This window comes from Sorex araneus, chromosome 3 (genome assembly GCF_027595985.1).
Source record: "Sorex araneus isolate mSorAra2 chromosome 3, mSorAra2.pri, whole genome shotgun sequence".
In the NCBI taxonomy this organism is placed as follows: Eukaryota; Metazoa; Chordata; class Mammalia; order Eulipotyphla; family Soricidae; genus Sorex; species Sorex araneus.
Genome location: NC_073304.1, coordinates 185,586,143 through 185,599,093, shown reverse-complemented (window position 1 = coordinate 185,599,093; position 12,951 = coordinate 185,586,143). Strand labels below are relative to the sequence as shown.

The following is a 12,951-nucleotide window of genomic DNA, read 5'->3' as shown; positions in this document are numbered from 1 at the left end:
TTTTGGGGTCACACCCTGCAGTGTTATATGCTTTCCTTCTGGGGTTATTCCTGATGGTGTGGTGCCTAAACCCTTGCTAATCCCTTTATTATTTCTTTCTTTTTTTTTTTTTTTTTGCTTTCTGGGTCACACCCGGCGATGCACAGGGGTTACTCCTGGTTCTACACTCAGGAATTACTCCTGGCAGTGCTCAGGGGACCATATGGGATGCTGGGATTAGAACCCTTTATTATTTCTGGCCCAATATTTTTTGTTTGGTTTTGGGGGTGATTCAGGCTCCTGTGATTATCCCTGGTTCTGTTCTTACGGGTGACTCCTAACAGTGCTCAGAGGCCAGATGGGTGGTGGGAATTGAATCTGGATTAGCTGAATGCAAATCAAGCACCTTAGCTGCTGTGCCATGGCCCTGATCATTATTGACTCTTAGAATTCTCACTGTGAAGCCAGTGTCAATCTTTGTTTTTATTTTGTCTGCGGGCCTCACCTGTGATGCTCAGGGATTCCTGGCTGTGCTTGAACTGGAGCGATAGCACAGCAGGTAGGGTTTGCCTTGCATGCGGCCGACCTGGGTTCGATTCTTCTGTCCCTCTCAGAGAGCCAGGCATGCTACTGAGAGTATCCCGCCCTCACGGTAGAGCCTGGCAAGCTGCCCATGGTGTATTTGATATACCAAAAACAGTAACAAGTCTCAATGGAGACGTTACTGGTGCCCGCTCGAGCAACTCGAACAACGGGATGACAGTGTTATCGTAGGGGGAACCGTTGGATGCCAGGGATAGAACCTGGTCGGCTGCATGCAAGGTAAGTGCCCTATCTGCTGTACTACTGTCCCCTGTTTTTTTGTCTTTTCTTGGGGGTTTGGGCCACACCTGGTGATGCTTGGAATTTCTGGTTATGCTTAGATGTCACTACTGACATTCATGTGTGTGGAACTGGAGCTAGAATGGGCCAAGCGCTGTCTATTTCCCTGTACTATTTCACTGGCTCCAGGGTCAATCATCTTGAATGACAAATACGGGATTACTAAGAGATTGGTGGCAAGATATGATGTGTCTGAGTCAGGTTGGGGGTTGGGATTGTCTCAATTATAGGAAGTCAAGAAGACTTTCGTTTCCTCCTTCTCCAAAAGCAGGCAGGGGGAGAGGATTGATTTATTAAGCAGTGCTTACAACTGAGGTTCAGACTGTTCTGCCATGAGGTTAACTGTGCTTTTCTTGGCTTTTCTAGGGTTACTAACAGGTAAGGAGAAAGCGGGTGGGGTGGGAGTGGAGGTGGGAGGGCGAAAGGGAGGGGAGTTCTAGGAAGGAGCCTGATTCTCCCTAAACCTAACCAGTTTTCTTTCTCTGCTGAAAAGCCCAGGAGATAGATGACTGTCCTCATAAGAAATCAGCCACTCTGCTTCCATCATTCACTATGACACCTGCGACAGAAAGTCCAGCAAGCCTTGGAACAACCAGCCACGGTACTACCAAGAGCCACACTACTACTGGGAGCCACGGTACTACCAAGAGCCACACTACTACTGGGAGCCACGGTACTACCAAGAGCCACAGTACTACTGGGAGCCACGGTACTACCAAGAGCCACAGAACTACCACCACAGGCACTACTAGCCAAGAACCCAGGACAACCACTCACCATCCTACTACCACCAGTCACAGAAATACCACAGTTCACCCAACAACAGGCAACAGCACTACCACCAACCCAGGACCTTCTACCAGTTCCCCCCACCCAGGACCCCCTCCGCCCTCTCCGAGCCCGAGCACCAAGGAGGCTGTCGGAGACTACGTGTGGACCAATGGCTCCCAGCCCTGTGCCCGGCTCCAAGCCCAGATACAAATGCGAGTTCTGTACCCAACCCAGGGTGGAGGAGAGGTAAAAAGCGAAGACCATGGGAGAAACGAGGGGAGGGAAGCGAGTCCCGCTCAGAAAGGAGGAAGAGGTAGAAGAGACAGATAAAGGGCGGGGGTGAAGGAAACAGGGAACTTGGTGTTTTTTTTTGTTTTCTTGTTTTTGCTTTTTGGGTCACACCCAGCAATGCACAAGGGTTACTCCTGGCTCATGCACTCAGGAATTACTCCTGGAAGTGCTCGGGGGACCATATGGGATGCTGGGAATCGAACCCGGGTCGGCCGCGTATAAAGCAAACGCCCTACCCACTGTGCTATCGCTCCAGCCCTGGAACAGGGAACTTGGGAGAACCCAGCTATGTTGTCTTGTGACCATCTCATGTTTAACTTCCGCAGACCTGGGGCATCTCTGTACTGAACCCCAACAAAACCAAGGCTCAGGGAAGCTGTGAGGGTGCCCACCCCCAGTTACTTCTCTCATTCCCCTATGGGAAGCTCAGCTTTCAAATCCAGCAGGTAACTTCACTTGTTTCCTTTCACTCCTTGTCTGCCCTGTCCCTATTCCATGTTCTGTTCCTGGTGGACATGAATGTCACTCTTTCCTTCTGCCCTTCTCCTCAGGAACTACCGAAGAACACGGTCTATGTGAACTATATGGCTGTGGAGTACAACGTGTCCTTCCCATATGCAGCACGTAAGTAACTTTTCTATACCCTTCCCTTTCTCAAGTCTGGCCTCTGAAGGGAGTAAACTAAGCTGCAGGGTAAGTGCATGGATTCCATGCTTCCTTATTCTACTTATTTATTGGGGAAGGGTGCACTAGGCCATACCCAGCTATGCTCAAGGATTACTCCTGACTCTTCACTCAGAAATTACTCCTGGAGGTGCTGGGGGATCATGTGGGGTGTCGGGGATTGAACCCAGGTCGGCCATATGCCAGCTGAGTGCCTTACCCACTATACTATGTCCCCGGCCCCTCCCTTCTTCTTTTAGAGTGGACATTCTCGGTCCAAAATTCATCCCTTCAAGAACTCCAAACCCCTCTGGGCCAGAGTTTCAGTTGTAGAAATGCGAGCATCACTCTTGCAAGAACTTTCCACCTTGACTTGCTTTACCTGAAGATGCAAGCTGCTCAGCTGCCCCACACAGGAGACTTTGGGCCAAGTAAGACCATTTCCCTTCCTCCTGAGACTCTCATACTGCACTGGAGGCTGCTACCCATTCCTCCACCGACAGTTTCTTCCTTCTCAAGTTGGGCAACTGTCCACCACTCTTTGAATGAACTCTGCCCCTCCTCCCCTTTTAATTATTCTGTGTAATCTTGATGAGCTCCTTACGAATTTACTTTCCTACACCCCCATACCCTTCCTCCTCACCCCACTTTTATCCCAGGTACCAAATTTGCCCTATTTGCCAGGTTTCTCTTGTCCAAGTGACCACTCCATCCTGCTGCCTCTCATCATTGGCCTGATCCTCCTTGGTCTCCTGACCCTGGTGCTTGTGACCTTCTGCATCGTCCAGAGACGCCAATCCACCTACCAGCCCCTCTGAGCACTTGCCCCAACACCTGGGGCAAGAGGGGTCCCTCACCACTCACCTGATCAGTTATCTTCCTTCTCTCCGTCTTGAAGAGCAAAGAGAAAGAGGGATGTAGAGAAAGATTTTTTATTAATTATGACAGACTGCCGCTTCCCACTGAAGAGTAGTAAAACCTATTAAAATCTTTGTCCCTGTTTTTTCATGTCCTTCCTGCTGGGAATAAAGTTTGTTTCATGTCTTTTGGTGCATTCTATGGTTAATTTCTTATTTTTTAAATTTTTTTGGTGCATGCCAGGAGTAATTCCTGAGTGCAGAGCCAGGGGTAACCCCTGTGCATCGCCATGTGTGACCCAAAAACCAAAATAAATAAATAAATAAATAAATATTTAAAAAAATAAATTTTTTTGGTGCAATACCTGGTGATGCTCAGGGTTTACTCTTGGCTTTGCATTCAGGGATCATGCTTGTGGGAACAGATGGGTTGCCAGGGATTGAACCCAGTTTGGCTGCATGCAAGACAAGCGCCCCCACCTGCTGCACTATCATTCTAGTCCCTCTATGATTTTAAGGGAGCCAGAAACTCCTGGTAAGAAGGGATGGAAAATATCAAGTTGAGTGTAAGCAAGTGTCCTCTTTGGTTCATCCCCCCCAAATAGACAGATAGCCTTGAATGGTCTCTGCTCACTAACTTCTTCTTCTAGGACCTCTGGTTGTGAGTCCCTGTCCCTACCCAGTGGTTCCTTCCCTCCCACAGACTTCATCTGTAACTAGAGGTGAAACACATAGAGCAGCAATGCGTGTGGATGTCATTTCCTTTCCAAAGGCTTTTCCAGTGGCTCCTTAGCGACAAAAATGTCCTACCCTGCCCACTGTCAGGAGCTGGCTGATCCTGGAATGCTGCTGTCATTTGCAAATTTGCGAAGTATTTCAGTGAACATGGAAGAAAAGGTTCCTGACTTCCAGAACAATCACCATGTGTGCACCTGAGCACATCATTTTCTAGCCGAGGCCATGGCTTGGCCAAACCTAATGTCCCCAGTTTCGATATATAAAGTCCTGACCTTCACTTTACCCAACCTCTGGGAGTCAGTATAGTGCCCTTCTAGTTAGAGGAGCCTAACAGACTTCAGAAAAAAGCTCCCTGGAAGGGCTGGAGTGACAGCACAGCGGGTAGGGCGTTTGCCTTGCACGCATCTGACCCGAGTTCAATTGCCAGCATTGCATATGGTCCCCTGAGCACCGCCAGGAATAGTTCCTGAGTGCAGAGCCAGGAGTAACCCCTGTGTGCCACAGGGTGTGACACAAAAAGTAAAAAAAAAAAAAAAAACCAGCTCCCAGGAGAGACCCACTTGCCTTGGCAGCAGCCCTCAGACTACCATCTGGTGAACATTTCACATGACCTTGAGCACTGGTACAGGAGTCAGCAAAGAAGGCCTAACGGTGGAGTACAGGCAGCAGGTGCCAGATAACCTCTACTCAGATGTGGAAGGCTGGGAAGTCCAATGTGCCTTTCTGAAGAAGAGCTGCAGGGCCTTTCCAAGGTCTTACCACACAATAAAGAAGAGGATGCTGGCCCCTGGATGGGAGGGAACCTGCAGATGTCCTCTGTAAGGATGCCACCCTACTTTGCAAGACTGACCAGGCCTGGTCTGGGAAAATTCCCCAAACTGGGCTCTCCTTCGAACATCTTCTTCCCTGCCCCAGGCCCTACATGCTGACAACAGTCCTCCAAGGTCTGGGCACAACAGAAGCGGAAGAAGTAGTAGTCACAGTTCATGGATGAATGCTTGGTGCACTGTCCAATTCCCACCAGCCTATTTTCCTCTGTGCTAGAATAGTTACAGCACCCCCATCCAAGTCTCTATTTTGAATGGATTCTCCGCAGGGACCCGCTATGGAATGGGGATCAACCCCTGGGCCTCGCGTCTGGATAGGTAATAATGCTTGCCTTGCATGCAGCTGACCCCGGTATGATTCCAGGGGAATTCACATATATGGTACCCTGAGCACTGCTAGAAGTGATCCTAAGCCCCACCATATATGGCTCAAAAACAAAACAAATCCAGGGTCTCATACATGAAAGTATGCCGCTGAGCCACACTGATGGCCCATTCTTCCTTCTGTTCCTCGTTCTTTCTCTGTTCTTTCTTTCCTGCGGCGCTGGGGACTGAACCCAGGGCCTTGCACATGTAGGCAAATGCTTTACTGGAAAGCTACACCGCTGGCCCCACCTGTCCATTTTGGCGATTCACACTCCTTCTAGAACCCTCAACTACAAACAATGAATAATTGTCTGGGAGAAAGCAAGATGGCGTCGAGCCGAAGGAACGCGACCAGGGAGGAAGATAAAATCTTCCTTCCGAACTGGAAGCGTAAACAAAGGCTCAAAGATAGAATTGCGCAGGCGTTAGGATCCGGCACGAGCCAGAATTCGAGCAGCCGCCAGCGCGTCCGGAATCGTGGTCCCGGGACAGACCACGGGGCAAAGACGGGGCGGGGCAAGAAGGGGAATGGGGGCGGGGCGACCTGATCGCGGGAAAAGGTCAGAGGCGAGCTCCTGGAGTGCGCATGCGCGCCGCCGCTCAATGGCGCGCTGAAGAGACTGGCGGAAGTCACTTTTGCAACATGGCGGCCGAGGCAGACGGGCCTTTCAGACAGTTGCTGGTGCCGACTCTTTTACCCGAAAGATGTTACGACCAGATTTTCGTCCAGTGGGACTTGCTTCACGGTGAGATTTATTCAGCCCCGCCCCCCCGCTGAAAATTCTGTACGAGCGGCCTCAGGCTACCTTGTAGCTGAGAGCCAGCGGACTGCCGCCACGCCGCGTTGAGCGGAAGTCACTTCCGAAGAGTGGCGGAAGCACCTGGGGCTCGAGGGAGGAAGAACGCCATATTTGAGCAAGGAGGGGAGTTCCGCGGGGGAGGGAGGCGGTGGTGAGGTTCGTGAGCTGCTGCAATGAAAGACGCCAAGACCCGAGATTTACAAAGCTAAAAATCTGTTCAAAGTCGTCCCACTTTGATTTTATAATAGCCCTACGTTCAGGAGCAAATTTGATTCTGTGTTTGAGATAAACCGGATTTTCAGCGGCACCCCAGTGGGTTCTGCCCGCCCTGTGGCTTTCCCTCCGGCCTCCACATTGCTCCTAGCGGAGTTACTGGGCGCCTGCCTGTCTGTCTTTCCCTACTAACCCGTTACGGCAACGGTAGACTCCCTGGCAAATCTTCCTACTCCTTTTCTTCCAGCCCATGGCATCTCCCTGCGCTCCTGGAACACGATTTAGCTACATTCAGGCCCCGGTGGGGAAATAACTCCCTCTCGGCCAAGCTCTTTGGGGGGGATGGGGGGGGTTGTAGCTTCAAAACTACAAAAGATATCGATGACCATTATCGAACCCCCTGACTAGGGGTCAGCGCCACAGGGATCAGGAGGGAGTGATAAGGACTAGGCCCACTCTTGGAGAGGGAGGACACGTGAGGTGAGTTGCCCAAGTGTGTCGAAGGGGAGTTAAAGATTAGAAGCCTTGGACACTGACTCAGTGAAAGGACACAGATCTGAGTAGGTCCTGGAATAGCATGTTTTTTTTTTTTTTTTTTTTTTTTTGCTTTTTGGGTCACACCTGGCGATGCACAGGGGTTACTCCTGGCTTTGCACTCAGGAATTACCCCTGGCCATGCTCAGGGGACCATATGGGATGCTGGGATTTGAACCCGGGTTGGCCGCGTGCAAGGCAAACGCCCTACCCGCTGTGCTATCGCTCCAGCCCCGGAATAGCATGTTTTGTTCAGCCAAGATGCTCCTCCACCCCTCTACACTGGACATTTTTGAGACCTGGCAAAAATCAATGGAGAGCCTTGGAAATCAGGACCAAGAGATTGGGGAGGGAGCTACTGAGGAGATTTTGAAGTTACCCCCAAGCAAACCAAGGCTGCAATGTGTAGGCCTAGCAGTCTTCCAAAGGTCACTGTGATTCCCAACCCAGGGCTGCCTCCTAGTCGCCTTGATCTGGTTCACAGAGGACCCTACTTATTCTTCTTTCCCTTCTCAGTCCCCTGCCTCAAGATTCTCCTCAGCAAAGGCCTTGGGCTTGGCATTGTGGCTGGGTCACTTCTGGGTATGTATGATTTCCTCCTTGCTGTTTTTGCTTGGGTGTTTGGGGACCACACCCCAGGAGTCCTCAGGGAACCGAAAGTAATACCGGGGATGCAGCTGGGTTACCCTCATACACAGCAAGTGCCCTTACTCCTATACAATCTCTGTGGCCCCTTTGCTGCTCTTTGGGGGTGGAGTGCTAAGATGCTACAAATTGAATGGGTACCTTAATGACCAGAGTTAACATGCTACCCATTCCACATTGTAGCTTCCAAGTCCCTCAATCCTTCCCTTTTCATCCTTTTTCCAGTAAAACTCCCTCAGGTGTTTAAAGTGCTGGGCGCCAAGAGTGGCGAAGGGCTGAGTCTTCAATCTATAATGCTGGAACTAGTAGCATTGACCGGGACCATGGCCTACAGCGTTACTAACAACTTCCCCTTCAGGTGAGGGGGACAGCCCTTTAGGTTCCCCGGCGTACATACAACTCTTGGGGATCAGAGTGAGGGAGTTAAAAGTGTAGAGTGAAGGTACGCTTTCACAGGTATGAACTGCTAGTAGCAAAATAAAGGTAAGAAACCAGGAGGCAGGTGGGGGGATAAAAAAGGTAATCAACGCAATTCTGCAGCCAGTGGATGGGTTTGGGGCTTTCTTTGCCTCCCGAACCTGCGCTTTTCTCTCCCAACCTTTGCTTTGCAGCTCTTGGGGTGAAGCCTTGTTCCTGATGCTCCAGACAGTCATCCTCGGCTTCCTGGTCCTGCACTACAGAGGACAGACTGTGAAAGGTGCTGGGGATTTTCCCAAGAGCTGCCTGTGATTCTTGGGGGCCGTGCTGGGAACTCAGCTCTGGAGACTCGGAGCACTCCCGAGGCTGATGGATTTCTTGTCTCCCCGGCCCTCAGGTGCTGCTTTCCTCTCCTGCTATGCCCTGGTCCTGCTGGTGCTGCTTTCGCCACTGACACCCCTGGCTGTCGTCACCCTGCTCCAAGCCTCCAACGTTCCAGCCGTGGTGGTGGGGAGGGTGGGTACTGGGCATTGGGAAAGGATATTGGGAGGCAGGGAAGAATTGGAACCCCAAGGTAACGAATATTGGATTAAGGGAAATGGGACGATTTCAGATGACAGGTGAAGGGGTTTGATTCCTTTCGTAGCTGCTCCAGGCAGTGACCAACTACCGCAACGGACACACGGGCCAGCTCTCAGCCATTACCGTGTTTCTGCTCTTTGGGGGCTCCCTCGCCCGAATCTTTACCTCCATTCAGGTGAGCAACACCCGCTTTCCTGTAGAGGGCACTAGAACCTTAGCTGACTTCTCGGCTGAAAACTAAGTTGTCGCCTTTGGAACCTTTCTGGCTGTGCCAGTGACCCTATACTTCTGTCTCTCTTGCACCCAGGAAACTGGAGACCCCCTTATGGCTGGAACTTTTGTGGTCTCTTCCCTTTGCAACGGTCTCATTGCTACCCAGCTCCTTTACTACTGGAATGTAAAAGTTCCCCAGAAGAAGAAAAAGCAACAGTAGGGTTGAGCAGCCGCAGAATTGGCTGTGGGAGTTCGTTCATCCACATTCAGACCAGTCTGCCATGTGACTTCTAATAATTTTTCATACTTCTGTAATCACAATTTCTTGAACCAGGATTTTTGGTGGAAACACTATTGGTGAGGCCGAATCATAGAAAAGATGGGAGATTTCCAAGTAACATTTTGGTGTTCTGTCATATGCTCATAACTTATTTAATCATTTGCCTAAGACCGTGTTAGTTGCAGTTCCACCTACTGGCAGGTACTTTGTTAATCTTCCACCTTCCCTCTGACCCTCAAAGACTGTGGGCTTTTCTGTAAGTCCTTCTGCCCAACCTGGCTGGGACTGTCTCCTGGACCCTTAGGTGGGGGGCTGGGGGTGGGGTGGAGAAGGAAACGGAGACTGACTCACAGAGCCCCGGGGTGGGGCGAGGAGGCTCCTGCTGTGGCAGGCCCAGGCAGAGAAGGGGAGCTGATTCCTGCTGGGGAGGCGAGGTGGCGGGCAATAAAGACATGGTTTATTAGTACATGGTTTAATAAGTACAAAACTGTTCAGACTACAAAAGTGTTTCCCTGGGCCTACCCACAGGCTTCCTCTGAACTTGGGTGCAACACAGGTCTACAGAAAGGCTTGAGAGCTGGGAGAGGAAGTATGTTTCTGGGTGAAAAAGGCGAGAGCCTTTCTTTCCTCCGTGGTCCATGTCCGTGAAGGTTAAAGGTGGGTTAGGGGCACGGGAGCCCCTGAGAGTGGAGAATTGTAAGGAGTGGGAGAGGTTGGGGTCAGGTAGGTACTGTAAGGGGGAAGCAGCTCCTCCGGGAGCCTGGGGTTACTCGGAGAGAAGGAGCACAGCGAAGGAGCCTCTGGCTTACAGCGAGAACTGCAAAGAAAGACGCAGAATTAGAGGGCCCTTCCTGGTCTGGTGGTGTAGCAGGGGTCTCAGCTTGTATCGGGGGGCTGGTCTGAAGTTCTGGGCAGAGGAAGCAGAATGTCTCCCACCTCACCATCCCGGCTCCCAGACCTAGGATGGCTTAAGAACAGCATGGCCAGGCTTAAGAACAGCATGGCCATGTTTGGGCACGCTCAAGAGTTTGCGTGCTACCTGCCTGTTTTCTTCCTCTGGGGCAGCAGGCCAAGAAGGGGCAGAGTTGAATTTAGCCTCTCCTTGCCCTAGGGGCTAGGAGAGGAAGCTGGGTCATCAGGGGGCCAGGGGGGGAACAGGAAATCCAGATAACCAAACGTGGTCACATCTTGGGGGCTGTGCGTAGACTGAGAAGCAATTCGGAAAACGCTTGGTCATCACAGAATACAGGGAGTGGTACTCCCAGACCTCAGTGAAGACCCCATGCTAGGGTGGCATCTAACTAGGGGTACTTCAAGCCCCTCCCAACTAGACAGAGTAGGTACCAAGCAACTCCCTAGCAAGTCCCAGATTAAATTCCCAGTATTACAGGTTTCCCCAAAATCGCAGGATGTGGCCTGGGAATACTTAGCACTATGGGGCTCAAAGACTGGAACATCCTTGGGTCCTTGCCCTTTTGAGGGGGAAGGGGGTGTTTCTGGGCAAAACCTGTTTATTTTCGGGGCTTACTTCTGGCTCTGTGCTCAGGGATCACTCCAGGCAGTACTCGGGACCATATGGGGTGCTGAGGGCTGAACCTGGATCAGCAGCGTACAAGGCAAGAGCCCTACCCGCAGTACTATCTTTGGCCCCTCAGCCCTTTTGGAACTGAAAGTCCAGTTAGCCAATCACCCGGGTGGGGCCTCCCTGATCCTCCTGAGCACGGCTTGGAGGCACCCTTCCCCCCAAAAAAGTTTCCACCCAGTCTAGTGTTACCCCCTCCCCCAGACAGGGTATTAATTCTCCCGCTCCCCAGGCACTCACCCGTAACCGCTAGGCAGGTAGGTTGTTGTATAGTTGGGGGGCTGGTACCCAAAGCCTCTGCTTCCCTGGGTTGTTGGGTAGCCAGACCCCCAGATTCGCCTGCCACCAGCCACCCCAGCACTTCCTTGGCCAAGGTGGGGCGGCCCAGTGTTTGAACTCTTGGTCTTGCGCCGAGGCCGGTACTTGTAGTCAGGGTAGTCACGGAGGTGCAGGGCCCGGAGTCGCTTTGCCTCTTCCACAAAGGGCCGCTTCTCGTCCTCCCCCAGCAGCTTCCACTGCGCACCCAGGCGCTTGGAGATCTCGGAGTTGTGCATCTTTGGGTTCTGCTGCGCCATCTGGCGGCGTTGAGCAGAGCTCCACACCATGAACGCATTCATGGGCCGCTTAACTTTTTCCAAGGGGAGCCCCCCTGAGACTACTGGACTCCCAGAATTCTCCCCATCCTGGGAGTTGGAGGAAGAGGAGGAGGAGGAGGAGGAAGAGGAGGAGGTAGGGGCCATAGGATCGCGAGGTACCAGGCTCCAGGCTTGGTCCGGCAAAGATCTGGATAGCGCCATGGAGGGAAAGGAAGTTCTAAGAGGGCAACCTACACGCCCTCCCCTCCAAGTAAAATGTTGAACCCCAAACCTGGTGTCTAAATGGAGCTTGTCTTCTTCCTCTGAAGCTGTTTGAGAGAAACCTATGTCCTTCAAAAGGATCTACTGTCCCCAGTTCAGAGTCCGTAATATCGAAGCCCTCGATCCTACCAGTCCAACACTTTGAAGCCTGCAGTGCAGAATCCTGTCTGGTACCGGCACAGGATAGTTGGGCTCTTCTTGTTTCTGCAGGATCACACAGCCCTGCTCGCCCTACCTGATTCGATGGTGGCGGTAAATCAGTCCCTGGAGTCCCACTGCTCAGCAGCCAAAGCCCGCTCACCTGGTCTCAGTGTCTGTGGCTGGCGGGTGAACCAAACCCAGAACTGCTTTTAATGACTAACTCCTCCCCACTATCTCCCAGGAGACTGCGCCTCCTTAAGGGCGCCAACATCCCCCTCCTTAGGCAAACCCAGGTGTCCCATTCTTCCCAGCCCCCAAGACCCCTCAGGGCACCACACCCCTTCCTCTCCCCTCCCCCTGCCAAGACCCAGATTTCAGGCTTCCCACCCTGATTAAATCCTGTCTCTTAAGCACTGGCAATTTACAAGTCAACTCTTTTGCACCAAGGGACTGAGCACAGGGGCATCAAAAGCCCTCAGGGTCATAGTTGTGCTACCAGGAATTTGGGAGTTCCCCCGCCCCCCCACTCAAAATCCTTTTCTTGTGCCTAATGCCCCTCAAGCCCCTGATTTGTCCCTCGGGCAACAAAGTCAAGCAGACAGAGGTAGGTCTTTTTTTTTTTTCCTGAGTCATCCCAGCAGGTGCTAGAGTGGTGATTCAACCTCTCCAGGTGAGAAAATTTGGGGCTAGAGCGACAGTACGCAGGTACAGCGGAGTTTGCATGTGGCTCTAAACCTTAAATTTAAGACAATTCCCTGAACTAGGGGACGAGCCTGGACCCAGAAAACCAGGAGTGAGCAATGAGACCTAGACCTCAGACCTGGGTCCCAGAAGCCACAGAGGGGAACTCTGCTCCCCAGCTCTACTCAGAGCCCAACCCAAGCTTCAGGCCTCAAATAATCCGGATTAAGCAGCCAGTTTTGGCTCTGCACCCAGCAGCCTGGAGCAGCCCTACCTAGCTCAGTCCCACCTAGCCACCTAGTGACTCAGGATGTAGGAGTGGCCCAGCCTATTCAAGCCATTCTGGGGCAGGGTAAAAGCCATGGTCTTCAGGAGCTGCTGGGTACTTAGGCCTGGGGAAATGGAATACAGGAGTTCCCAAAAGAGACTACTTTTGGAACACTGGCCAACCCAGATTCAATCCCAGGAACCTCATAAAGTCCCCCAAGCACTGCCACGAGTAATTCCCAAGTGCAGAGCCAGTGCAAAGCCGGTAGTATCACCGGTGTGGCCCCAAAACAAAGGAACTGGCCAGACACCAGGGCGGGTGAGTCCTAGAGAAACAGATGGACCAAGAAACCACAGGAACAGAA

General features: G+C 52.0%; 3 protein-coding genes across 4 annotated transcripts; 2 read left to right on the top strand and 1 right to left on the bottom strand.

Moving 5' to 3' along the window:
- The first annotated feature begins 138 nt into the window (after positions 1-138).
- CD68 (CD68 molecule) lies at positions 139-3,630 on the top strand. 2 transcript variants are annotated; one of them, XM_055130106.1, is made up of 6 exons: positions 139-1,239; positions 1,360-1,878; positions 2,250-2,369; positions 2,475-2,547; positions 2,847-3,017; positions 3,271-3,630. In XM_055130106.1, exons 2-6 carry the CDS (start codon positions 1,414-1,416, stop codon positions 3,402-3,404), a joined length of 963 nt encoding a protein of 320 aa, XP_054986081.1. In that variant the 5' UTR covers positions 139-1,239; positions 1,360-1,413; the 3' UTR covers positions 3,405-3,630. The 2 variants fall into 2 exon arrangements, with proteins under 2 accessions (XP_054986081.1, XP_054986080.1); XM_055130105.1 differs by having other exon boundaries at positions 1,355-1,878.
- Positions 3,631-5,964: 2,334 nt separating this feature from the next.
- On the top strand, positions 5,965-9,524 carry MPDU1 (mannose-P-dolichol utilization defect 1). The gene is made up of 7 exons (XM_004604862.3): positions 5,965-6,120; positions 7,438-7,503; positions 7,792-7,924; positions 8,178-8,263; positions 8,381-8,499; positions 8,630-8,740; positions 8,873-9,524. The coding sequence occupies exons 1-7, from the start codon at positions 6,018-6,020 to the stop codon at positions 8,996-8,998; spliced, it is 744 nt and encodes a 247-aa protein (XP_004604919.1). The 5' UTR covers positions 5,965-6,017; the 3' UTR covers positions 8,999-9,524.
- A 144-nt stretch (positions 9,525-9,668) lies between these two features.
- Positions 9,669-11,664, bottom strand: SOX15 (SRY-box transcription factor 15). Its single transcript, XM_004605198.3, has 2 exons — positions 10,881-11,664; positions 9,669-9,875 (listed from the first exon to the last, which is right to left on the bottom strand). The coding sequence occupies exons 1-2, from the start codon at positions 11,435-11,437 to the stop codon at positions 9,710-9,712; spliced, it is 723 nt and encodes a 240-aa protein (XP_004605255.2). The 5' UTR covers positions 11,438-11,664; the 3' UTR covers positions 9,669-9,709.
- Between the last annotated feature and the right edge of the window lie 1,287 nt (positions 11,665-12,951).

What these genes read in the sequence shown, in the direction of transcription:
- CD68 (XM_055130105.1), top strand. Translation starts at nt 1,194, where the DNA reads ATGAGGTTAACTGTGCTTTTCTTGGCTTTTCTAGGGTTACTAACAG. An exon ending in TTTTCTAGGGTTACTAACAG is followed by an intron (nt 1,240 to 1,354) that starts GTAAGGAGAAAG and finishes TCTGCTGAAAAG; the next exon opens with CCCAGGAGATAGATGACTGT. An exon ending in TCAGCTTTCAAATCCAGCAG is followed by an intron (nt 2,370 to 2,474) that starts GTAACTTCACTT and finishes CCTTCTCCTCAG; the next exon opens with GAACTACCGAAGAACACGGT.
- MPDU1 (XM_004604862.3), top strand. Translation starts at nt 6,018, where the DNA reads ATGGCGGCCGAGGCAGACGGGCCTTTCAGACAGTTGCTGGTGCCGACT. An exon ending in CCAGTGGGACTTGCTTCACG is followed by an intron (nt 6,121 to 7,437) that starts GTGAGATTTATT and finishes TTCCCTTCTCAG; the next exon opens with TCCCCTGCCTCAAGATTCTC. An exon ending in TGTGGCTGGGTCACTTCTGG is followed by an intron (nt 7,504 to 7,791) that starts GTATGTATGATT and finishes TCCTTTTTCCAG; the next exon opens with TAAAACTCCCTCAGGTGTTT.
- SOX15 (XM_004605198.3), bottom strand. Translation starts at nt 11,437, where the DNA reads ATGGCGCTATCCAGATCTTTGCCGGACCAAGCCTGGAGCCTGGTACCT. An exon ending in TACCTGCCTAGCGGTTACGG is followed by an intron (nt 9,876 to 10,880) that starts GTGAGTGCCTGG and finishes CTTTCTTTGCAG; the next exon opens with TTCTCGCTGTAAGCCAGAGG.